This window comes from Myotis myotis, unplaced genomic scaffold (assembly GCF_014108235.1).
Source record: "Myotis myotis isolate mMyoMyo1 unplaced genomic scaffold, mMyoMyo1.p scaffold_m19_p_10, whole genome shotgun sequence".
Lineage (NCBI taxonomy): Eukaryota > Metazoa > Chordata > Mammalia > Chiroptera > Vespertilionidae > Myotis > Myotis myotis.
This window is the reverse complement of record NW_023416314.1, coordinates 45,409,043-45,434,275: the sequence shown is the minus strand read 5'-3', so window position 1 is coordinate 45,434,275 and position 25,233 is coordinate 45,409,043. Positions and strand designations below refer to the sequence as shown.

The following is a 25,233-nucleotide window of genomic DNA, read 5'->3' as shown; positions in this document are numbered from 1 at the left end:
GCCCTTCCCTGCTGGCCTGATTGCTCCCAACTGCCCACCCCTGCAGGCCTGGTTCCCCTCAACTGCCCTCCCTTGCAGGCCTGGTCCCTCCCAACTGCCCTCCTCTGCAGGCCTGATCGCCTACAACTGCCCTCCCCTGCTGGCCATCTTGTGGTGGCCATCTTGTGTCCACATGGGGGTGGCCATCTTATGTGTTGGAGTGATGGTCAATTTGCATATTACTCTTTTATTAGATAGGATGATAGAATCCCCAAATTTGCCTGATGGGATGGAATATACATGTTTATAAATTTTAAGAGCTATTGTAGAATTACTTTTCAAAATGATTGTAACTCCATCAGGTGGGCCCAAAGGCCCACTCTGCTGCACTCATGCGGTTAAATTTCAAGAGACCAATAAACAGATGAGATGTTTATTTCTGGAGTGAAAACCTGTTCCATGAATGACTAAACAAAGTGCAGTTATTTTGGGGAGACCAAACTGGTTCTTCTTCCTGGACCTACACAGATTATTATTCACAGCAGGATTTCTCCAGATATTCATCAGGATGTTGGTGGCTAGAGAACTACATGGGAACTCCCCTGGAGTCTCACTCGGTAGTTTTAGTAGCTTTTACAGACCACTGTTTTTGAACATAGGGTGATCCATTTTTTAAATTGTGGAAAACTAAGTGATTAACTATTTGTGCATATCTTCCATGCTCCTTGAATCACATCATTAACTATCACATGGAGAGAAAGAAGTAATAATTTCTCATCTAGCAACATTTGAAACATTTAATGTTTGCCTCCTATTTTAATGTTGCTATTGTTCATAAACAGAGAGGGGCCCCTTTATTTTTTCTTTTTATTGATTAAAGTATTACAAAGAGTATTACATATGTCTCCTTCCCCCCACCCCTTGACATTCCCCCTTTATTGAATCTATAACATATGAGGGGCCCCTTTATTGAATCTATAACATATGAGCTCCTATTGCTCTTAGTTTCTGCTTCAGGGGTGATAACAATGGTGTAAAATACTATTCTCATTGTCATTCAGCTGTGGGAAAAGCAATCTTTTAATTATGCACTACTGCCTCTGCCAAAGATGAGAAGATACAAAACCGATTAGATTTTCACAAAAGGAAATTTCATCATCAAATGGTTGAAACCAGTTTGAATAATATTTGAATATTGTATAATCTTTTCAATAGGGCATTAAATAGGCATTTAGAAATCCTTTAATCAGATTATGTATCTTAGTGTCTTGACATTTCCTTCTCATGTCCATTAAAGAGTTCAATTACAGGGAAAAAAAAAAAACCCCCACAAACCTCCCAAACCCTAAATCCCAAGACAAATATTCAACTTTCATTTATTTATTCATTGATTAAACAAGTTTTTGTTAGGGGTGACTTAATGTGACTGTCCCTGGGGAAATACAGCCTCTGTCCTTTCGCAATTCAAAGTTTTTTTGAAGATCATGATTTGGGGAGGTCACAGAAGCCAGTCACACCATACCTACGTCTCCACCCCAGCAGAGGAATGAAGTTGAGCAGATAAGGTTCAAGGTTTGGCTGCATACGTGATGATTTCAAAGTCATGATGATTCTCCATGTAGTTATGGCTTTGACAAAAACAGCCTGTTCAAAAGAATCCTGTTATGATTTTACTCTAAATAACAATTCTGGCAATACCAGCTTTAATCTCATGGCAGCTAACAGGACTAACACTTGAAATCATGCTTTCTGGGCTTTGAAGTTGACACCAAGATTTCCAATCACAATCAATGTGGACAAGAACAAAGTAAACTTTTAAAATGTAAAACTTGCTTAAAGCATGTCAAAACATGCCCTTCTCTCCAGCTGATATGTTTTTTACACCATTTTTTCAGCTGATTAATTCCTTTTGTCTTTATTTATTTAAAATTTTTTTTTAAAATATATTTTATTGATTTTTTACAGAGAGGAAGGGAGAGAGATAGAGAGTCAGAAACATCGATGAGAGAGAAACATCGACCAGCTGCCTCCTGCACATCTCCTACTGGAGATGTGCCCGCAACCCAGGTACATGCCCTTGATCGGAATTGAACCCAGGACCTTTCAGTCCGCAGGCCGACGCTCTATCCACTGAGCCAAACCGGTTTCGGCTTAAAAAAATTTTAATTGAATTTATTGAGGTGACATTGGTTCCTCAAACCATACATGTTTCAAATATACAACTCAACAAAATATCATCTGCACACTGCATCATGTTCTTTCTTTACACCTTAAATTGTCCTTTCCTTAAGGCAACCATTCTTGACCCCCGACACCCCATCTTCTCTTCTCAAATTAGTCTATCTGAACACTCTGTTCTTTCTTTCCTTTCCTTTTCTTTCTTTCTTCTCTCTCTCTCTCTCTCTCTTTCTCTCTCTCTCTCTCTCTCTCTCTCCTTCCTTCCTCCCTCCTTCCTTCCTTCCTTCCTTCCTTCCTTCCTACTTCCTTCCTCTTCTTTTTCTCTTTCTTTTCTTTCTTTCTTTCTTTCTTTCTTTCTTTCTTTCTTTTCTTTCTTTCTTTTCTTTCTTCTCTTTCTTTCTCATTTCTTTCTTTCTTTCTTTCTTTCTTTCTTTCTTTCTTTCTTTCTTTCTTCTTTCTTTCTTTCTTTCCTTTCTTTCTCTCTCTCTCTCTCTCCCTCCCTCCCTCCCTCCCTCCCTCCCTCCCTCCCTTCATTCCTTCCTTCCTTTTTGCCAGGAATCAGCCAGCCCATGGCTATTTTTTAAAAGATATGTTTTTATTGATTTCAGAGAGAGGAAGGTAGAGGGAGAGAGATAGAAACATCAATGATGAGAGAAACATCAATTGGCTGCTTCCTGCACCCCCCTCCCACCCCCAACTGGGGATCGAGCCCACAACCTGGGCATATACTACTGACCAGGAATTGCACCATGCTCCCCTGGTTCATGGGTCGACACTCAACCACTGAGCCACATTGGTCGGGCCTCTTTGCCCTTTCTTCATAACCCTTTACTAAATTGTATTTCTTGCAGCAGCTGCCTGGTTGATATTTGGCCGCTCCAGGCTGCTTCATAGTACAGTCCCTATTTTCCTTATCAGGCCCAGTATGTCCCTGGGTGGGTTTTGTTGTGACTTAACTATGTACAGGACTGGTATTCAGGAGTGGAGGTGAAGGTTCTTAATGTGGTAACTTTTATATAGTTTTCCTGCTACTAATGGGAGAGATCGGCCACTTCTGCAGTTTCAGAGGGTTTAGAGATGTCTTGGGACATCATCCATCCAGATTTCCCATGTGTCTAGTCTTTAGATTTTTCCAACTCTGGTTTCAATTTGGCATAATGGAAGTTCCTTGATTAAGCACTGAACTATCTGTGAAGTTCAGCCATTCTGATGATTCAACCCTGGATTTGACCTTTAGCTTTCTCTGCTTGGCCATTGCAAGAGATGAGGGTGTTATGAACTACTGACATGGTCTTTGGCTCTCACATTTCATTTTTAGTGGTTTGTTGATTGCACTCAGCTCTTTCGTTATCTATCTGCAGGGATCAATGCAATATAGTAACAACTATATAATTCTATTATCCTTTGATTTATCAACTTTCATCCCCTCCAATGTTGGATGCCTCAATCATTGTACAGGCCAGTACATTTCCTGCCACAGTTACATAATTCCAAGTTACCATTCCTGAAAGCTTTTATTGGTAAACCTGGTGGCCTAGTATATCGTCAGACTTTTGAAAATGTTCTGTATATGATTAAAAAGGATGTGATTTCTTCTGACTTTTTGATATAATGTTCTCCACATGTGTACTAGACTAAGTTGTATTGTGAATATTTTCTTTATCCTTACTCAACTATTTATTTACCAATTACTTAAAGAGGCATGTTACAGTATCCCACTATGACTGACACTCTTAAGTTCCCTTATGATGTGGTCAATAATTGATGGATATATTTTGCAGCTGTATTATTGGATGCTCGTGGGTTTAGAATTATTATATTCTAAACTCTCTTTGTCTGCAGTAATGCTTTTCTTCTGATAATAATACAGCTACATAAATTTCCTTTTATGTAACTGTATTATTTTGTAATATCTTTTGATATTTAACCTTTCCATACCCTTATGATTTAGATGTGTCTATGCTGAGGCGTGCTGTGGAGAAAAAATAAACCAGGATAGTAGGGTTGCTGTTGGAGTTCAATTATTTTTTTTAAAATATGTTTTATTGATTTTTTATAGAGAGGGAGGGAGAGGGACAGAGAGTCAGAAACATCCATGAGAGAGAAATATGGATCAGCTGCCTCCTGCACACGCCCTACTGGGGATGTGCCCACAACCGAGGTACATGCCCTTGACCGGAATCGAACCTGGGATCCTTCGGTCTGCAGGCCAACGATCTATCCACTGAGCCAAATCAGTCAGGACTGGAGTTCAATTTTATAAAGGTTGATTTGGGATGATCTCATGGAGAAGATGCCACTTGGGCAAAGTGACATAAGGGAGTTAGCATTTTTGAGAGCAATAGTGTATATTCAGGGAAAAACAGAGGCAGCAGCTGTGCGATGAAAACATGGCTGGTGGATCAGAGAAATAGCAAGGAAGCTGCATGGCTGAATAGGAGTGGCTAAGGGGATGTGCCAAGGACGAGCCCAGAGAGCCGAGGTGGGAAACAGATCTTTAATCTATATTCTTGAGTTTGGCTTCTATACTGAATGGGATAGGGTGCTACTGAAATATTTTGAGCAGAAGAAAGGGAGGAAGGAAGGAGAAGTTCGGAGACCATAGCAATTATCCAACGAAGAGAAGAAAGTAGGTTGGGGCAGAGTGTTAGCTTTAGGAAAGTTGAGAATTTTTAACACTGTATTTTGAAGACAGAGCCACAGATAGGTGATGGGTTTGATATGGTTTGGAAGAAAAAAATGGATTCAAGGATGACTCATAGGCTTCTGGCCTGTGTAACTAGAAGCTTTAAGCTGTTATTTACCTGAGATGAGGAATGCAGAAGGTGGAGCAGGTTTTAGGAAAACACTAGACGTTCAGTTATGGACACAATAATAAATGAATATGTGTTTACTTAATTTAAACATGAATTTATTAGTAGTCTATAGTTCATTGCTGACTTCCTGTTAACATGAGATACTTTCAGAATATTTAAAAATTTCCAAGACTTTAATTTTCTTTTTCTCTATTTGGTTGTTGTTTTGCAGTTTTATTGCAAAGTATGTTATATGCATGACTGCCAAGTATTTGAATTTATATTATTTTCTCTCTGACATATAATCAATTTTTATAAATATTTTGGGAAGTATAACGTTAGCAGCATAACAAGTGTTGTTTCTGCCTTATATTTACTCTCATTATCATCTGTTAAATCAACATTCTGTCATTAAAAATCTTCCACTTTCCATCTCTTTTTTGGTCTATTTTGTCTGTCAATCATTGAGGAAGATGTGTTATAGTTTCCACATTTTGATTTCTGTTTTATCAGTTTAGTACTATTGGCTATGAATTATAGTTTGTTATTAATAAAAGTCACTTCCTTTTTATCCCTGTTAGCACGTATCTGAAATGTTTGTATACACTTTTCACTGACATCTAATACACACATAGGAAAGTGTAAAAATCATGCCTCAACATCCTGATGACTTCTTACAAAGTACATTTCACCTGCATTCCCATCGCTGACACCAATAATTCAAACATATCAGTATGAAGGAAGCCCACAGGGGATGTTATGGGTCATGAATCATGGAAACTACATACAAGGCAGCATTTCTCACACCTAGTGCAGGTGACTGGGTCGTGCGCGGGGTGTTACCCTACCTTGGAGAATGATATTGGAAGGGCCCTTGGATTAGAATTTGTGAATGAAAACCCCTTTTCCTCAGGATAACCGACACATTTCCCACTGGATACAGATTACACAGAGTGAACCCTTCTTGCTGCCAGGAGGGGTGAGCTCCCTTGAGACTGAAGCCTGCTCCCGGAAAAGAGAGAGGAGAAACAGACGACAGTAGCCTGCATTCTGGCCACATCCAGTTCTGGACAAAGCCGAGCCTGCCGAAAGCCCAGGGCCTATTTATTGTTCCAGCCAGTTTGGACTGATCCCCGAGTCCCTGATTCTCACACGTATTCCATGAGATTAATGACATGATGCTGATTTTACAGGGAAAGTAATAGAATCAGAGGAGCTAAGTGACTTACTCAAATCACACAAACTAGTCCAGAGTTTTTGACTCCTCATTTAAAATTTCTATCTATGGAAACAACTGTAATGACATTTTTCTCAAAAATTTTCAGTGACTCTATTTGGACTAGAAATGATGGAAAGTTCTTGGAGGGGGGAGGGCACCCAAGCTTTCTACAAAGCTCCCATAGAGTTGCCTCAGCTTGTTTCCAACCACTGCCCAAACCGTGCACTCCTCTACTGAGATCCTCTACCTCTAGCTCACACTCCCACCCCTCACCCCACCGCTCTCTTTCCCCATTTACAGCCTTTATTCAGCCTCTGCTCTCCCCTCCTATTGGGAGATGTCACGGTGAAATCGGTGAAATCGTGTCTCTTGTGTGGAGAGGCATTTTCCCCTCTAGGAATAGGAAGGCGTGGTGGCTCCAGGTGTGTGCTCTTGAGCTTTCTCGCCTGAGGGGCCAAGTTCAAGCCTCTTTAGCTATCACTTGAGAACATGGGAAAGTGTTTGTGAAGTGATTCCACGTTCTCCAGGGAGGGATTCTCCAGGGCACGTAATTCAATGTCATATAATGTTCTAGAATCAGTGCAATAAATCTGAGTGGTATTTCTGAGAAGGTGGCTTTGGCCAGAGGTAAAATATCAGACACAGAAGTGTGAAATTAAAGAGACAGAGTTAACAGGTAAGGAAGTGAAGCTTCCGCTTGTGCACCTGATGGTGGGTTTTCCATGTACATCTCTTCTCCCTGTGAGCTGGAGATGCTGTTGAAGGATTTCTCTGCGCTCAGGAATCACCAGACACAGCTGAAACATTTGAATCGGTAGACTCTTGGTTTTGATGCTATTCAATTTGTTTTTCTCTTGGTTTTGATGCTATTCAATTTGTTTTTCTCTTTTTTAAGAGAAGAGTTTAGGTAATAATTAGGGGTAGAAGTACTTTGCATGAACTAATCATCAAATCTTAGAAGTTTGGAACTGGAAGGGAACTTGGTAAATAAGTCTAATTCTTACCATTTTTCAATTGCAAGGATGAAATCTACAGAAGGGAGTGATTGGTGAGTTAGGTCTAGGATAGCATAAGGGTCTTCTAAGTTACAGAGAATTTAGAGCGTCTGTGGTCAGCTGCTCTTAACCACTCATGAACATTCTGTTCCATAACATGCCTACAGTCAGTTCTAGAAGGTTTTCTATTTTGTTTATATGATACCCTAAATTTTCTAATTTAAAAAATCTATTCACTTTTATATTTATTTTTTAAATCCTCAGCTGAGGATACACTTTTATTGATCTTAGAGAGAAAAGGTGAGGGGAGAGAAACATCCATCAGTTGCCTCCTGTATGTGCCCCCACCGGGAACTGAACCCACAACCTTTTGGTGTATGGAACAACACTCCAACCAACTGAGCCACCTGGCAGGGGATAAAAATCTATGCACTTTTAATATTTGCAGCTGAAAACATGTTATTCTTTTTTCCCCACTAGAAATGGGGTTTAAGTGTTTGATCCTGTGACTACACTTTACTAATTTTAGATAATTTTTATATCCAAATATAATTATTATGGCTAATATAGACATTTAATTTTAATGGATGATTATGGTCAAACACAGAAATAAATCAACTTATCTTCTGCCTGCTAATGACCTACTAATCTGCACGCAAGACAATGTTAAATGACTTCAGCTTTCTTTGTCCTCACTGTGTTCTCCTGGGTTTCTTGTCCCATGGTGTATTTGCTGGTTTTCAAAATATCATATAAGGGACATAGGCCTCTATTGTAATAATAAGGTGTCATCAAATACCTCTGGCCTGACCAAGTCACCCCTCCTTTCACATTTCTCCTTCCACCAAATGTAACTTCCACCAATGACATCCTATGATTATGGTTGTTCACTCTTCCTCCCCCTACAGAATGAATCTGACCCTCACTGAAATGTGTAAGCACTTGTTATTACTTCTGCTTCCCAACGTTTGTGTGCTGGTTTCACTTTTTAAAAGACACTCTATTCCTTAAAGGTATAGTGAATTTAAAAAAAAACCTTATTGAAGGACATTTGTCCATTGATTTTTAGAGAGAATGGAAGGGAGAGATGGGGTGGGGGTGGGGGAGAAACATCGATGAGAGAGACACATCGATTGGTTAGTTGCCTCCCATATGAACCCTGACTGGGGCCTGGTATCCAACCTGCAACCCAGGTATGAGCCCTTGAATGGGAATTGAACCTGAGACCCTTCGGTGCGGGCAGATGCTCTAACCATTGAGCAAGACCAGTCAGGGCAAAATATAGTGGATTTTCCTCATTTTTATTCCTTATTCCTCAAATGTTGGTTTAGCATTTATTATGGGCTAGGGACGGTTTTAGACATTGTGAGTAAGGCAAAGAACAAAAGAAAATACTTAAATCCTGGACTTTATATTATAGTGATTAGATTTACATATATTTATGAAATTCACCTATATTTACTAGTATATGTATAATGTCAGTTGGTAATAATGAAGAAAAATAGAGCAAGGTATAATGGGAGGAGTTAGAGAGTACTGAAGTCAGGGTGGAATGCTAATTTATTTAGGGTTTCCAGCTCTTTGTGGAGTTGTGGGATCAAATGTGTACTTGAGATTACTGAGCCTAGAAAATGTTAGTTGTTGAATAACTAATGATTAAATGAAGTTCTTGATGAGAAGGTGAATAGGAGGAGAGAGAAAAGAGAGGGAGAGAATGGAAACATTTAAATTAGTTTCAGAATGACCAAAATTGGACTTTTCTTACAACCCCGCTTTGTGTCCTTGTTTTGCCTTTATATGTAATCAAATCATATACATGATTGATATTTGAACACGATACATATTTGTTATAAATATAAAATAAATTTGCTGTAACTTTGAATTATTAAGTTGTAATAAACATTTTGTGGGTATCTTTTCCCACTTGTCTACTTTTTAATACTTTTTAAAAATTTCATATTATTTAAAATTGAGAAAAATAAATGATACTGATAGCAATGTCATGGGAGTGGAACCCAAATTATAAAACATTTGTTTTAAGGTTGTGTTTAATTTTCAAACTACATAATGTAAAAGTTGCAAAAGAACTTTGATATGTTTTGTACTTTACAGACAAGGTTTCTGAGCCAGAATTCTTCACTTCCTCGTTTGATTTGAAAGATGTATTAATCTGAGTAATTGGCCATTCTCCAAAATTGCCAAACTGAATGCCTTCAGGATGGATTCCTCTTTACATCATCTGCCAAGAACATCTGGGTGACTGCAGACACGGACACAGCTATCGGATGGCAACTTCATAACTCGTACACCGTGCCCCAAAAACAAGGTGTGTACCCTACTGACATGAAGAGGCGGAACCAAAGCTCTGTGGCGGAATTCATCCAAGCGGGCTTTTCTAACTTTCCTGCGCTCCAAGAGCAGCTCTTTGGGGTTTTCTTGGTTGTTTACCTGGCGACCCTGATGGGAAATGCCATCATCATAGTCATCATCTCCCTGGAACAGAGCCTCCACGTCCCCATGTACCTGTTCCTCCTGAACTTGTCTGTGGTGGATGTGAGTTTCAGTGCAGTCATTATGCCTCAAATGCTGGTGGTTCTCTCCACTGAGAAAACGTCAATTTCATTTGTGAGTTGTTTTGCACAGATGTATTTCCTTCTTTTCTTTGGTGGGGCGGAATGCTTTCTCCTGGGGGCAATGGCTTATGACAGACTTGCTGCTATCTGCCATCCTCTGAGCTACCCAATGCTTATGAACAAAAGGGTTTTCATGAAATTAGTAATGTTCTCATGGGTCTCAGGGGTCATCGTGGCTACTGTGCAGACTACGTGGGTTTTTAGTTTTCCCTTTTGTGGCCCCAGTGAGATCAACCATATCTCTTGTGAGACGCCCCCAGTGCTGGAGCTTGCATGTGCAGACACCTTTTTATTTGAAATCTATGCATTCACTGGCACCATTTTGATCATCATGGTTCCTTTCTTGTTGATACTCTTGTCTTACATTCGAATCCTCTTTGCCATCCTGAAGATGCCATCAACCACTGGGAGACAAAAGGCCTTTTCCACCTGTGCCTCCCATCTCACATCTGTCACCCTCTTCTATGGCACAGCCAGTATGACTTACTTACAACCCAAATCTGGCTACTCCCCAGAAACCAAGAAACTGATGTCATTGGCTTACTCACTTCTCACGCCTCTGCTAAATCCACTGATCTACACCTTGCGAAATAGTGAGATGAAAAGAGCTTTGATGAAATTCTGGCGAAGAAAAGTAGATTTGCACACATTCTGACTGTGCTGGGAAGCCCCATGATATTTGGTCATTGCTCGACTGAACTCTTAAATTTAATAAATGCTGGAAATAATTTGCATTTCTTGGTATGAGTATGCTTACCTTTTTGAGTTCTACAAATATGCTAATACATTAGGGTTATCTATATACATATTATTTTCATAGATGCATTTATTCCTTGATATTCAGTATAATACAGTTTCTTCAAAAAATTGTTTATTGGAGGCCATATCAGTGTTTGTTAGATTTTTGTTCCTTTAGAGAATGCTAAATAAAAATCCCAGTTTTATACATTAATAAATATTGGTGCTTTAATTTCTTCAGAATACGTTTTCCAACTTGAGTTTTGTGGGTTAAAAGAATTGTGAGTTTGCAAACTTTCATAAATATTACCAAATTATGTGTTAAATTTCATCAGCACATTGCTAAAACTGTGGGTAATATCTGAATATTGTATACTACTGTTGTCAGTCAAACATCAAAGAAGCATCAGCAAAAAAGTTTCATTGAATTCTATTCCTTGATAGCCTGCAATTTCCTTCTCATAATTCTTAAAAAACCAATAAGATAAGGCTTATTTAAAACAAATGAGCAAACAAAAAGGAAGCTAAATACAGGGTTTCCTTCTAATCATTCTTTAGTCATTTGTTCATTCACTGATTGTATAAATGGGTTTTTTTCTTTTTTAATACCCTAATTTATATATTTTCTCATCTTTAATGAGATATAATCAACAATAAAAATTGTATATATTTAGTTGGCTGGTGTGGCTCTGTACTTGAGCTTTGACCAAAAAGAATCAGGAGGTCAAGGTTCAATTCCTGATCATGGCACATGCCTTCAGTTTGGGACTCGATCCCCAGTAGGTAGCACGCAGGAGGAAGCTGATCGATGATGTTTCTCTGTCATCATTGATGTTTCTATCTCTTTTTCTCCCTTTCTCTCCCTCTCTGAAATCCATAAAAGTATAAAAAAGTAATTGTACATATTTAGAGTACAATGTGATGGTTTGATATGCATACATGTGAAATGGTTATCACAATCAAGTTAATTAACACATCCAAAATTTCATAAAGTTACCTTTTTGTGTTTTTTAGTTGAAAACACTTGAGTTCTATTAGCAACTTTCAAGTATACATATGTTATTAGCTATAGTCACCATAATGTACATTAATTAGATCCTCAGAACTTATCTCGTAACTAAAAGTTTATATCCTTTGATCAATATCTCCTTATTTCTCCTACCCCAGCCCCTGGAAATCACCACTCTACAGTCTGTTTGTATGAGTTAGACTTAAATTTTTACTTATTTATTTAAAATTCCACATATAAGTGATACCATACAGTATTTGTCTTTTTCTGTATGGCTTATTTCACTTAGCACAATGCCCTCCAGGTTAATTCATATTGTCATAACTGGCAGGATTTCCTTCTTCTGTATGGCTGAAGAATATTCTATTGTATTGTATACATATCACTTTTTTATCCATTCCTCCATTGACAGACATGTAGATTGTTTTCATATCTTGACTATTGTGAATAATGTTGTAATAAACATGGGAGTGCAGATATCTCTTCAAAATCCCCTTTTCATTTTCTTTGGCTATATACCTAGAAGTGGGATTGCTGGATCATATGGTAGTTCTATTTTCAACTTTTTGGGGATTCTCTTTTCTGTTTTCCATAGTGGCTGCACCAATTTGTATTTCCACCAACAGTGCACAAGAGTTCCATTTTCTCCACATCCTTGACAACAATTGTTATCTCTTATCTTCTTGATGATAAACATTCTAACAATAAGATGAGAGGTGACATCTTATTGTGGTTTTGATTTGCATTTCCTTGATGATTAATGATGTTGAGCATCATTTCATGTACCTGTTGGCCATTTGTAGGTTTTATTTGGAAAAATGTCTATTCAGTTCCCCTGCCCACTTTTTAATGAGGTTGTTCTATTTTTCTGTTACTGAGTTGTGTGAATTCTTCATATATTTTGTATATTAACCCCTTAAATATATGACTTGCAAATATTTTCTCTCATTCTGTAAGATGCCTTTTCATTTGGTTATTTCTCTTGCTGTGCACTAGTGTTTTAGTTTGATGTAATCTCACATGTTGAATTTTGCTGCTGTTGCTTGTGCTTTTGTTCTCATGGCTAAAAAGTCATTGCCATGACCAATGTCAAGGAGATTTCCCCCTATGTTTTCTTCTAGGAGTTTTATTGTATCAGGTCTTAGGTTTAAGTTTTTAATCCAGTTAGAGTTAATTTTCATGAGTATTGTAAGAATGGGGTCCTAATTATATTTTTCTGTATGTGGCTCTCAATATTTTTATTGATTTTCAGAGAGAGGAAGGGAGAGGGATGGAGAGATAGAAACATTAGTGATGACAGAGAAACATCGATCAGATCAGCTGCCTCCTACATGTTCCTACACTGGGGATCGAGCCCGCAACCCAGGCATGTGCCCTGACCAGGAATCGAGCCAGTGACCCCTTGGTTCATGGGTCGATGCTCAACCACTGAACCACACTGGCCAGGCCCCAACACCATTTATTGAAGAGCCTTTCCCCACTGAGTCTTCTTGACTCTGCCAGTTGGCTGATTTCCAAGAACTCTCCCTGTGGGACTCCCCTCACTGACTTATAAAGATGTCACTTTCATTTCCTTGCGGTGTATAGAGGACCGGTTTTTCCGTGCATGAAATGCCAAGATTACCTGGCATTGTTTAATGAGGTCGTGAAGGGCTGCACCCATCGCCTCTTCACACGTATGTCTAGTTCCAGAGAAAGGAAAGGAAAACAACCCCTCCAAGCTGCCACTTGGGAGGGCACAGGAGCCAGCAAAAAGGGGCAGGCAGTGCAAGGCTCACCTCCTTGTGACCTCCAGGGGGACTCCACATGCCACTGAAGTCTGAGAAATGCCCCCTGCTGTGCTCTCAGTCTGGGACTGGTGTTATGGTAAGTGTTCAGTATCTTTGCCAAAGCAAGTAAACTGAAACAACAAGGAAGAACAGAACCCAGTGGAGTTCCAGGAACAGGCTTATTATGTGTCTAATCAACAACATATGTCAGCGGAGCCTAAGTAAGTTACCCTGCAGCCATGAAGGAGAGCAGCTGGGAGGGACCAGGGACCGGGAGAGCCCAGCTCTCTGAAGTTCTAAATGAGCCACAGGGCCAGAGGCTGTCCTGTGGTGCCAGAGTCCTGAGGGAATAGCTAGATGACTGTTTCTTAATCCTGTGTCCTCGTTAATTAGGACTATTGAATTTCTTAGAACCTGAAGTACTTGAATATCTTGTGAGTTTCCACAGTTATTACTAAATAGGATTGTTTAGGACATGATGGAGTCCTAACCCCCAGTGCCTGAGAATGTGACCTTCTTTGGGGAGAGGGTCATTACAGACATAACCAAGTTAAAGTGACATCACTAGGGTGAACCATCATCCAGCATGACTGGTGTCCTTATAAAGAGTGGAAATTTGGATACAGATACATGCAGAGAGAGAAGACAACGTGAAGTGACACAGGGAAAAGATGACCACCAAAGCAAAGAGAGAGGCCTGGGACAGATCCCTCCCGCACAGCCTCAGGAGGAACTGAACTTGCTGACAACTTGGTTTTGGAGTTCTAGCCTCCAGAACTGTGAGATGATAAGTTTGTGTTGTTGAGTCACCCAGTGTGTGATACTGTGTTACAGCAGCTCTAGCAAACTAATACATACACAGATATTTTGTAGGGACAGGTAAGTCTCTTTTTCATTGAAAGGGAAAATTTGTTCACTAAAGAAAATCTGTAGAAATTTCATGACTCGAAATTAACCAAACAATATTCTGGTATCTATAAATATATATTTAAGATGTACAGTAACAATTGTACAATCCAGAGTATGCCTGCCTGAATGATTCTTTGAACGGAATTTCTTTCACGCGATTATAGGATTATTTTTATAATGAAGGATAACACAAGAGTTTCATTTTCTCCACATCCTTGCCAACAATTGTTATCTCTTGTCTTCTTGATGATAAACATTCTAATAATAAGATGTGAGATGACATCTTATTGTGGTTTGGATTTGCATTTCCTTGATGATTAGTGATGTTGAGCATCATTTCATGTACCTGTTGTTAAATATTTTGCTTTAAGCTTCATATAAATTTCGTCATGAGCCCAGCTGCAGTGACTCAGTGGTTGACTGTTGACCTATGAACCAGGAGGTTATGGTTTGATTCCCTGTCAGGACACATGCCCGGGATGTAGGTTTGATCCCCATTAGGAGGCATGCAGGAGGCAGCCAATCAATGATTCTCTCTCATCACTGATGTTTCTATCTCTCTCTCCCTCTCCTTTCCTCTCTGAAATCAATAAAAATATATTAAAAAATATAAATAAATTCCATCATGAACATTAGAACACTCCACTCACACTGTTAAAGGTTCATTTCTTTAGGATTTTAAGCAGGTTTGGTTTGCTGCAGTACTATTTCCCCTGAAGATTCTTATTATGAGCTGGAAGCTGGGTCAGTACAAAGCTCTGATGGTCCTGTTGGAGTCCATCACTTTTTTTTAAACTGACTATCAAGAATGATTTCATAATTTTAATGGCTGACCAGAGTAATCATTTTAAGAAGAATAAAAGTGTGGAATATTTTTAGAAGTAATTGCAGAACAGAATGTGGTTCTGTTGCCTTCACATATATATGTCAACATGTCTTAGTGACACTACTTTGGATCACAATCAGTTTTCCTTAAAAGTTGAAAAATATTGTAACTGTGTTCTGAGATTCAGTGTTAAAAAGCCTGAGGCCAGCCTCACTATTTCTGCAATAGATATTTTATTGAAGATCCTAACATTCAAACCAAAATAAGCACAAATTTTGTGTAGGGATTTATTTTCCCCACACACTCAGCTCAAAGGCTTGCAGCTCATGATTTCTACTTGCCTACAACCACGATTGGCTCAAGTGTGAATATGATGCAGTCAGAGCCAATGAAATAGAAGGGCCAATCCTGCCCCCTGCACAACACCCCCCTCCCCCAGGAATTCTAGAAAAGAGAGTCTTGTTCTCTGATGAACTCCATTGAGAAACTAAAGCCTAATGTTGCTGGAGCCATTTTTAAAACCACTAGGATAAAACATGCAGAATGGAATAAGCACACCATGAGTTAGAGCTGGTAATTATAAATAAACAGAGAAACTGAATATATAATGGCCAGATCATATATGACAACAGAGTTCTGACCTACAACCTCTATAGCGATCAGCCCAGAACAGTCAGAACTTGATAAATGACGGCCATTTCCTTACTTATTATCACGCCCTGCTCCAACTCAGGAAAACCAGAGAAAGCCGAATATGATCCCAAGACCAATCCTATAAGACGCCCACCTCCAGCTCTGCATTCCATCAACCTCCAAACAACACATTTGAAGTCTTCCTTTTTCCACTATAAAGGTTCCCTACTCTTCCGCCTGCCTTGGAACTAAACCCAAGTGAGGGTGACTGACGCCCTTTCCATAACCAACTCTGAATAAACAGTCTCTGTTCTCTTTGGATAGTATTTGTTTCTTTCAAAAAAATCAAGCCCTGGCTCGAAGTCTTGCACTTGGGACCATTATCAACCTTAAGGCCTTTGTGTATATGATTTTATATTATTTTTGTGTAAGTCAGTGTGGGTGAGTTCCCTGCCATTTGCAACTAAAGGACCCTAACTGCTACAATAGATATGTTTTTATTTGTTGTGAATTTAAAAGAATGGTTCAATACAAAAGAAAGAAACCAATATTTTAGTACCACCCACTGTACCAGATTATAATTTACCTCCTTTAAATCATACAGCATTGATATGCAATAACTTCCTACTTCATTGAACAGATTAGAAAATCTAGTTTTAGAAGAAATAAGCAATATTCTGAATGTTAAGCTACTAGCAAATAAATATAATTGATGTTGAAAAAAATAAAATCAAATAATGTGTTTGCACAATGTAGGAGGTTTTTTCTTTATTTTTATTATTCACCTTCTCCCTTCTGAGGATATATGTAGGTTTTGATGTGTATTCACTGATTTTGCCTAGAATGTGAGTTTTTTCAATGGAAAAGTCAGTTATTTTTCTACTACAATAAAAAGTCTATCTGCCAAGCGAACCAGCTAGGGCAGATAGAATGTCTGCCTAAGGACCAAAGGGTCGCGGATTCGACTTTGGTCAAGGGCATGTACCTTAGTTGCAGGCTCCTCTCCGGCTGGGGCCCTGGTCAGCCAGAGAGGAGCAGGAGGCAACCAATTGATATATTTCTCTCACATCGATGTTTCCCCCTCTTTCCCTCTCTCTTCCACTCTCCCTAAAAATCAATGGGAAAATATCCTGGGGTGAGGATTAACAATAAATAAATCAATAAATACATAAATAGTCTATTCAAACATGTTTGTTGTTACTGTTTCTGTTGCAATTATTCCGACATCATGAAATGCCTGTAATTCTTAAGGCGCAGCTTCATTGCTGCCTCACTGAAAAACTCCCTGTGCTACCGTCGCCCCTTCTTTGGGAAAGAGCCCCAACACATGCTGGTACATGAGTGGGTCTTGCTACCAATATACTCACTTCCTCACCTCCACTGTCGCTTATAACGGACTGATCCAGAAGAAGACACCTGAAGCAGTCAGGATCTTGGCAGTGTCCTGGAAAAAACCTCCACAAGTTCCTTTTCTAAATATCATTCAGCTTTCACTCAGTGGGCATAGCGGAGAAGTCTCTGATCAAACAGGCTATCCCTCTGAAGGGAAGGTATCCAACCAGGATCAGGGTAATCCTGCCCTCCCTTTCCAGAGGGCATGCTGCCAGTATCTATGAATGCACTTTTATGTCTTTTTGAGACCAAGAGCCTCTGGAACAGGTCAGAATTGAGTGAAGGCATTACGTAAGACATTTCTTCACTGGGCTGCAAATTTACATCTATTTCCTAACTCAAATTGCACACCACGTAGCTCACCAAAAGCTTGTGCAATAAGGACAACAGCACAGCAGAGCCCGACGATACAGTGCAGAAACAGAAAAATGCCTTCAAGTTAAGTCATGTGATGGCCTTCAACCCTCTCCTCAGCTTGAGTGCTCCTTAGACGGTGCTCTTCCTGATTACAGGCCCCTCTCCTCACTCTGCGTAGAGCACTTTAGAAAACCGGGGAGTGCAAATTCGTTCTCTGCCTCCTTTGAAACTACCTCCTGCTATGGAGATATGAGAGAGTTCACTTTTCCTCTGGGTAAGATTGGTCAGCAGACACGCGGCTCATGATTTCCCTCACTCCAGTTCTCAAAATCTCTCCGGCCCTTTTTTGCAGCAGAGTTTGGGTTCAATCTCTCTCCCCTATTGCAACAGTCTTGAATAAAGTTTCTTTTGCTTGTTTAACTTTGTCCAGTGCAATTCTTACTTTGACAGCTCGTTTAATATTAGTGTCATAAAGAGTGAGTACTGAGAGAACCCCAACTACCAACCCCCATGCAGTCTACTGTCTACAGGAACACGGCTGTACTATTTCATCAGCATAACATTACTATTCCAGGGGATGCCTGACCGGCCCTCCTGGCAAAGCACTTGATTGTTCATTGTAGTAACTTCCCTGAAAACCTATTAAGTCTTTTTAAAAAATAATCTTTATGTACAACCAGTGCTTTTTTGAGTTCTCTTTTATCTAGCATCTAATAACTTCCTAAGTGTCTGCAAGGCCTACATCAACAATCTCCTTGAAGCCCATCGAGCTTTCATTAGTATTGCCCTCAAGACACTCATAATTCTGTCCCTTGCTCCTATCCTAGAATCAATGTCAACTTTTAGGGTTCTATTATGGTTGTATTGATGTGATACTTGAATTAAGAACTGAAGGATGAGTGTTATCTTATTTGTAGAAAGTCAATATAGAGCCTGTGTGTGTGTGTGTGTGTGTGTGTGTGTGTGTGTGTGTGTGTGTGTATGTGTTTGGCTATGACTTTCTAACAATCTATGCAAAGACACTGGTGGGAGGGAGAATGACAAGTTTGAAAAGGGAAAGCAGCCATTTAAATCCTTATCCAACAACATTTTTTGAATGACTTCTAAGTATCAGACACTATGCTATGTGCTGAGAACACAAAGGTAAGCAAGACAGTCTAATGGGAGATACAACTAAACACAATAAAAATATTATTACAACCGTATTTATTGTTGTAAAGAGAAAGCACAAGACACTCTGGGTTAATAACAGAAAGACCCATCTAACCCGGAGGGTGGAGCAGAGAGAAACGGCCTTGGGAAGAACAGAAAGGCCTCCCTGGGAAAGTGACATTCAAACTGAGCCTTAAGGTTGACAAGGGTTTGCTGGGCCCAGCTGTGGAGGGTGGAGCAGTCCAGGAGCAAAGAATGAAGCTTTGAAGGCCTGAATGTAAAGGAGTCTGATGTCATCCCAGGAAAGAGAATGCTGGAGAGGGAGGAGTGAGGTGAAGAGGCAGGAGGAAGCCAGACCACGCAAAGTCTTATAGGTCTAGAAAACACTCTGAACTCACCTACTAGCGAAAGGTAGCCAGTGAGGTGTAAAGCAAAGCAGTGCCATGGACATACTTGTCCTTTTAAAATTTCCTTCTGAGTAGGTCATTGATGGGTGAGGTTTTAGAGTAGAAATAGGCAAGGAAGAGACAATTGCTATAACCCAGGTGAGAGAGGAATCTTGGACTAGGATGGGGGCAGTGGAAATGGAGCAGCAAGAATGTCTTTTCCCATATTTAAGAGATCAAATGGACAGGACCTGGTAATGAATTATATGTGGGAGAGGGCAGAAGAGAGAAAGGTGACAAAGGTGAACCCATATTTCTGGTACGAGTAGGGAGTGGATGAGGGTGCCATTTACTGAGCTGCAGGACACTGGAAGGGAAGACGTTTTTTTGGTGAAATCCAGTTTGGTGTGAGTAAAGTTGTAGATGCCTGTGTGGAATCAAAGTCAAGTAGCTAGCTGAGATATGTCGACCAGGCTCAGAAGGAAGGTCTGAACTAAGGGAATAGAGCTGCAGGGCAATAGCTAGATATGCACACTATGGTCTTCTTTTCTTAAATATATTTTATTGATTTCAGAGAGGAAGGGAGAGGGAGAGAGAGTGAAACATCAATGATGATAGAGAATCATTGAGTGGCTGCCTGCTGCACACCCCCTACTAGGGATCGAGCCAGCATGTGCCCTTAACCAGAATCAAACCTGGGACCCTTCAGTCCGCAGGCCGATGCTCTATCCACTAAGACAAACTGGCTAGGGCAGGAGGTCTTCTTAAGGTGAAGAGACTGCAGAAGGCTTGAAGTTCCCTGGAAATAATCCAAAAGAGAAGAGATATTGAATTAGTGTGATTTGGGACTTGTGCTGTTGATGTTTTTCTATCTGACGAAGAGATAGACACCAATGGATGGAGAGCTACATGTATAACAGAGAATGGAAGGGAGAGCTGTAAAGTTACAGGAATTCCAGGGGCCAAGGAACTCATATTAGGGGGCTATGGGACAGGGTACCTGGGACAGGAAGTGGATCTGGGAAGGAGCGTCCAGGCACTAATTGAATGAATGTTCCAGGAGGGATCTGGTTAACTATCCCAAAGAATAAACTAGATTATCGCTGCCATCTAGTGGCTCAAGCTTGTAATTGCTATAATCTCACTGCTTAAAGTCCAGGGGAGCTAAACTTGTTATTGATTCACCAATATCATCCCTGATGAATTCACAGAAAGTATTAGAATGAATCACATCAGCTCTGGGCACAACAAATTTGGGCGGGTGGCAAAGGCAGTGGCAACTTCCATGTCCTTTATAGGTGTAGGTGTATATTTTTGTTAGGCTTAGGATCAGAAGGACAGAGGTACATCCTCCATTCTTTCCCCCTTCCATCTCCTTCCCCAATTTTGCTCACTTCTTTTGTCACCACCACCACCACCACGACTACTAGGCCCAACTGCGGAGGGTGGGAGAAGTTCAGGAGGAAGGAATGTAGTGTTTGAAGGCCATCACCATCATATCATCACCATCAGCATAATCATCATCCTACACCCCACACATTACTCCAAGCATGTCAAACTCAAAGGCTAACACGGGCCAAATAAATGAGGCATGCGGCCCACAAGCTGCGAGTTTGACATGTTTGCATTACACATTCACAATAAGGGACTAAGTCTGTTATCTCATTTGACTATCCTTCATACCCATTTATTGGGTATCTGCCATGTGTACCAGTTGCTGTGCTAGGTGTGAGGCACACAGATCAGGCACACAGATCAGACACTGGGCGCTTACAACCAAATACTGAAGCAGATAAATAAACTCTTATAGCACTGCATGGTGAGTGTTATAATTGTGGTTAACAGCTGTGCTGTGACACTTCACTGTGCATCTTAAGAGTAGGAGTTGGGGGAGACTTCCCGGAGGAGATGGTTGTGGTCACAGTATGTAAGACTAGTAAGAGTTAGTGACATGCAAACTACAGCAGGAAGGCCGGGGAGGGTGGGAGGGCAGGAGGGGGGTGAGTAAGAGATCAACCAAAGGACCTGTATGCATGCATATAAGCATAACCAATGGACATAAGACACTGGGGGGTAGGGGAGGCCAGGGGATTGTCTAGGGCGGGGGGAAAAAAAGGAGACATATGTAATACTCTTTGTAATACTTTAAGCAATAAATAAATAAATAAAAGAAAGAAAGAAAAAAAAAAGAGTTATTGACATGGCGAAAACAAGAAAGAGGACTTTACATCTAGAGAAAAATGAGTGTCTGAAAAGCATGATGGATTTTAAGACCCGACGGAGTGCTGTGTGAGAGATGCTTAGGATACTTGGGGAGGGACAGAAAATGAGTTCGGAGTGTGAATGACTTTATGAGTGAAACAAAGGAATTTGAATTCAGTTTTGAAAGGTATGGGGGAGCTGCTGAAGGGTGTGACACAGGGGTGAAACAAAATCAAGTGTGCATTTTAAAAATAGCTGGCATTTGATAGACACGTACTATATACCTGCCTAAGCCTCTTCCACGGATGAGTGCATCTTATTCTTCGCAATACCACTGAACAGAGGGTCTGGGAGATAAGTAATTTGTTCAAGATTGAAAATTATTTTGTAGTTGGATGGGATTAGAACGCAGTTTTCTTGGACTTCAGGGTTCACGCTTTTGCCAGTGGGCTTGCTCTATTGTCTCTCCTGTGACAGAAGTCAGGCCACATGCCCGGCATTGCTGCAGTGGCCGTGCACTGAGCTGTGGTCTCCAATGTACTTCCCAGCTGCAGCACCCTCCTGGGGTGGCCACACTGGGTATAACAGTTTGCCTGGAGTCAGTAGAGATCACGGGAAGAATTGTTCATCAATACTGGCTGTCCTTGCAGGAAAGACCCACCACCCTAGATCATCATGTGTCCTTGTGCAGCTTTTCTGGGATGGAAAGGAGCCATCAACATGAACGATTTGGGTATATGATACAGTTGCTTTGAGGAAGTAAAAAAAGGCAATTCCTTTTTAGAACGTTCATGTCTGCCCTCTCCTCTGACTTCTCAGCCAGGCCTTAAGCGGGGGAAAACCAGGCATTCATTGCCCATGAAAATCCTTCCAATCTTTGTTATTACTGTTTCAGGCATCAAGTGCTTTTCCCCCAATACTGCAGCCGTTGCTAATGAACTCTATAAACTTGTGATATTTGGCAATTTACAGAATATCAGGCACTGTTTCAAAATAAAATTATAGTAGTGTTAGGACTTCTAAGATGGGCTATTTCTCTGTGTTTTTTATTATCATCATCATCATCATCATCATCATCATCATCATCATCATCCAGAAACACAGGCAGACCATCCCAGATGTCGTTATAATGATGTCTCAGCAGAAGGCCAGAACTCCCAATAGGCTCGGATGGCCTAAAGCAGTGGAAATCGCAAAAGTAAGGCACGGACACCTCCATCTTAATAACTGCAAGCTCTTTTCTCAGACTATGGCTTTGCTTTATGTTTCATTCAGAAGTAGCACCACTCAATGACCATCTTTATTGCAGTTTTGTTTAGAGTAGTGGTTCTCACAGTTGGTTTGAGGACCCCTTGGAGATAGACCCTTTCAGGGATTCTGTGAGGTTACAATAGTTTTCATAATAATATTAGGATACGATTTGCTTTTTATGTCTCATTCTCTCAGAAATGTAGAGTTTTCCAGAAATTACACGATGCATTATATATCACGATGGATTGAATGCAGAAGCAACTATGGGAACTCAGCTGTGTCCAATTACGCCAGACATTAAAAAGATTTGCAAAAATGTAATACAGTGCCATTCTTCTAAATATGTTTTGAAAATACAATTCTTTTCCATCACAATGTTATTTCTGTTAACATGTACTGGCTTATTATTTTTAAATGAGTTAAATTAATATTTGAAAAACACCTTATCTTTAATTTCCAATATAGTAAATATCCATTACTGTAATCGGTATAAGGAAAAGTTCTTTGAGGTTCTCCATAAATTGTCAGAGTGTAAAGTGACAATTTATAAAGTCAGACTAAAATGTTTAAGGATGGTGGTTTAGAGAATTCAACGGTAGGCAATTTCTCAATGATTTTAAGAGGAGGCACTCCCTCCTCCTATAAGAAAAGAAAAAGCAGCAGCAATACATGTGTTTACAGGTCTCTGGTCTTACATGTGTCTCTCTGCACAGTTGATCTGTTTCCTTGGTACCTAAACTGAAGCCACCACCTGTGGCCCATTAACACCCTCCCTTGGCCGACTGGATTCCCTGGGCTGATGTCTGGGAATAATTAGGGAACTTGGTGAAGAAGTTTCCTCCGGCAGGAAATTGGTTCCTCTGGAACTTGTTAAACATTGACTCCACAGCCAAGATCATGAAAACATTTAGTGAAATTGGTAAGAGCGCCCGGGTCCCCTGGGAGCACAGTGCCAGGACTCAGTTTAGGTGTCAGTTTTACACTGTGATGAGGGAGCAATTAGGTTAAAATGACTCCTGCTTTTCTAATGAAGCCACACATTTAAGCCTCTCCCTGGGGTTCAACACGGATCTAGGGTAAGAGTGTGAGATGTAATTGAAGTCTACTGTAAACCCAGATGTTCTGGGGCCCTTTGGCCCTCGCAGATTTCATAAGCGGACTGAAGTCTTGAAGCTGGCCAGACTTCAGGCAGTCTCTGTCAATCATGAATTTCTGACAAGTGGACAGGCTGAACTCTGAGGGAGAAAGAGGCAGAGTTTCCCCTAGCTAACACCTAACACTCGGAGGCTTTAAGACTTGTCTAACATAAGCACATAAATCTAAGGTGAAACAAAACAGAACAAATATAGAAGCAAATCACAGCTATATTTTCCCTGAAAAAAAAAAAAGCTGAGAACTCAAGAGAAGTGAAAGAAAAAAACAAAGGGCAGAGCATAGCAGCCTCTACCTCAGTGACACCTCCTGTCACCCCATGGGAGTTCCTGCTCCAGGCCGCAGCCTATGGACCCATTTCTGCCCCAGGCTGAGCCCAGCCCCTTACGGAGAAGGGCAGGTCTGACAGCTAGAATAGTGGTGTTCTCACCTGCCCTTCTGAGCATCATTCAAATGCTCTATAGATGGCTTGAAATGGACAACAGTTTCAGTAGCACCTAAAAGATCAGATTACACCCAAAGAGAATGAGAAAGCAGAACATTTCAATATGAAAATTTTGTAATAGAAGAAAAAATTTAAAGAGTATATATATATATATGGCTAATATGCAAAGTGTCCCCTCGGGAGTTCAACCAGGAGAACAGGAGTTCGTTCACTTGCTATGACATGCGCTGACCACCAGGGGGTGGCACAGAACATGGCGGGCGACCAGCTGCAGCAGCCGCAGTGGCGGGAGGCTGAGGGAGCGAGGGAAGGAGGAGGCAGAAAGGCGGGGAAGCTGATTGGCCCTGATCACCAGCAGGCCTAGGAACCCTATCGGTGCAGAACACTACTGGTGTGCGGATTTTGTGCACCATGCCTCTAGTTAAAATATAATAAATAATATTTTGAGTGCCTTCTATGAGCTGAGCACTGTGCCAAATGTTTTGTGTTCTCTCAATTAATGCTCTTAACAACCCTGTAGCTTGGGCACTGCTAGGGTCTTCATCCACCCAGGAGGACACCTGGCTGTGCAGAGGTGATATCCACTGTCCAAGCCTGATTAGCAGAAGTGGAATAGAACATCTTTCCCTTTGCCTCCAAGTTCCATTATTTTGACCATTGTCTACTAGCCTCTGTCAGGGCCAGCCTGACAGGGTTGAGCCGGGCTGAGGCAGGGAGGTGGGAATTGAGAAAAGAAAGAAAGACAGGAAAGCGGGGTCGGGAGGACCCCAGTTCTCTTGATGAACTGAAGCGAGTTTATTAGCTATACAGTCCTATTTATACACAACACACTGAATCGGAGGTCTGTCAAGAGGAATGTATTCTTTGTTCCTCTTAATCTGTAAGAGAGAGATACAGCAGAAGGACAAGTTCTCAGTACAGCATATCTCAGTAAATAGTTATAGACTTCTTGGCAAGCTATGAAAGGCTGTTCTCATTCTACAAATGTTACTCCCATTCTACTGATAATCGCCATCCAAACAAGTCTGGGAAAACTGTGTGGGTAAGGGTCCCAGCCTTGCTAGCCCCTACAGGTGCAAGGACCTTGCCAGCTTACATCTGGCCCCCAACAGCCTGCACTCATCATGTCCATTTACTTCCTCATTCAGCTAATGTTACTGAGGGGTCACTCCATGCCAAATCCTAAAATAAGGAGCCAAAACAGACATTGTTC

The 25,233-nt window shown here is 40.7% G+C and overlaps 1 protein-coding gene across 1 annotated transcript; it reads left to right on the top strand.

Moving 5' to 3' along the window:
* Window positions 1-9,286: 9,286 nt before the first annotated feature.
* LOC118663428 (olfactory receptor 10A3-like) lies at window positions 9,287-10,647 on the top strand. Its single transcript, XM_036323015.1, has one exon. The coding sequence runs from the start codon at window positions 9,510-9,512 to the stop codon at window positions 10,452-10,454; it is 945 nt and encodes a 314-aa protein (XP_036178908.1). The 5' UTR covers window positions 9,287-9,509; the 3' UTR covers window positions 10,455-10,647.
* Window positions 10,648-25,233: the final 14,586 nt, after the last annotated feature.

Coding starts and splice junctions, on each gene's coding strand:
- LOC118663428 (XM_036323015.1), top strand. CDS start 9,510: ATGAAGAGGCGGAACCAAAGCTCTGTGGCGGAATTCATCCAAGCGGGC.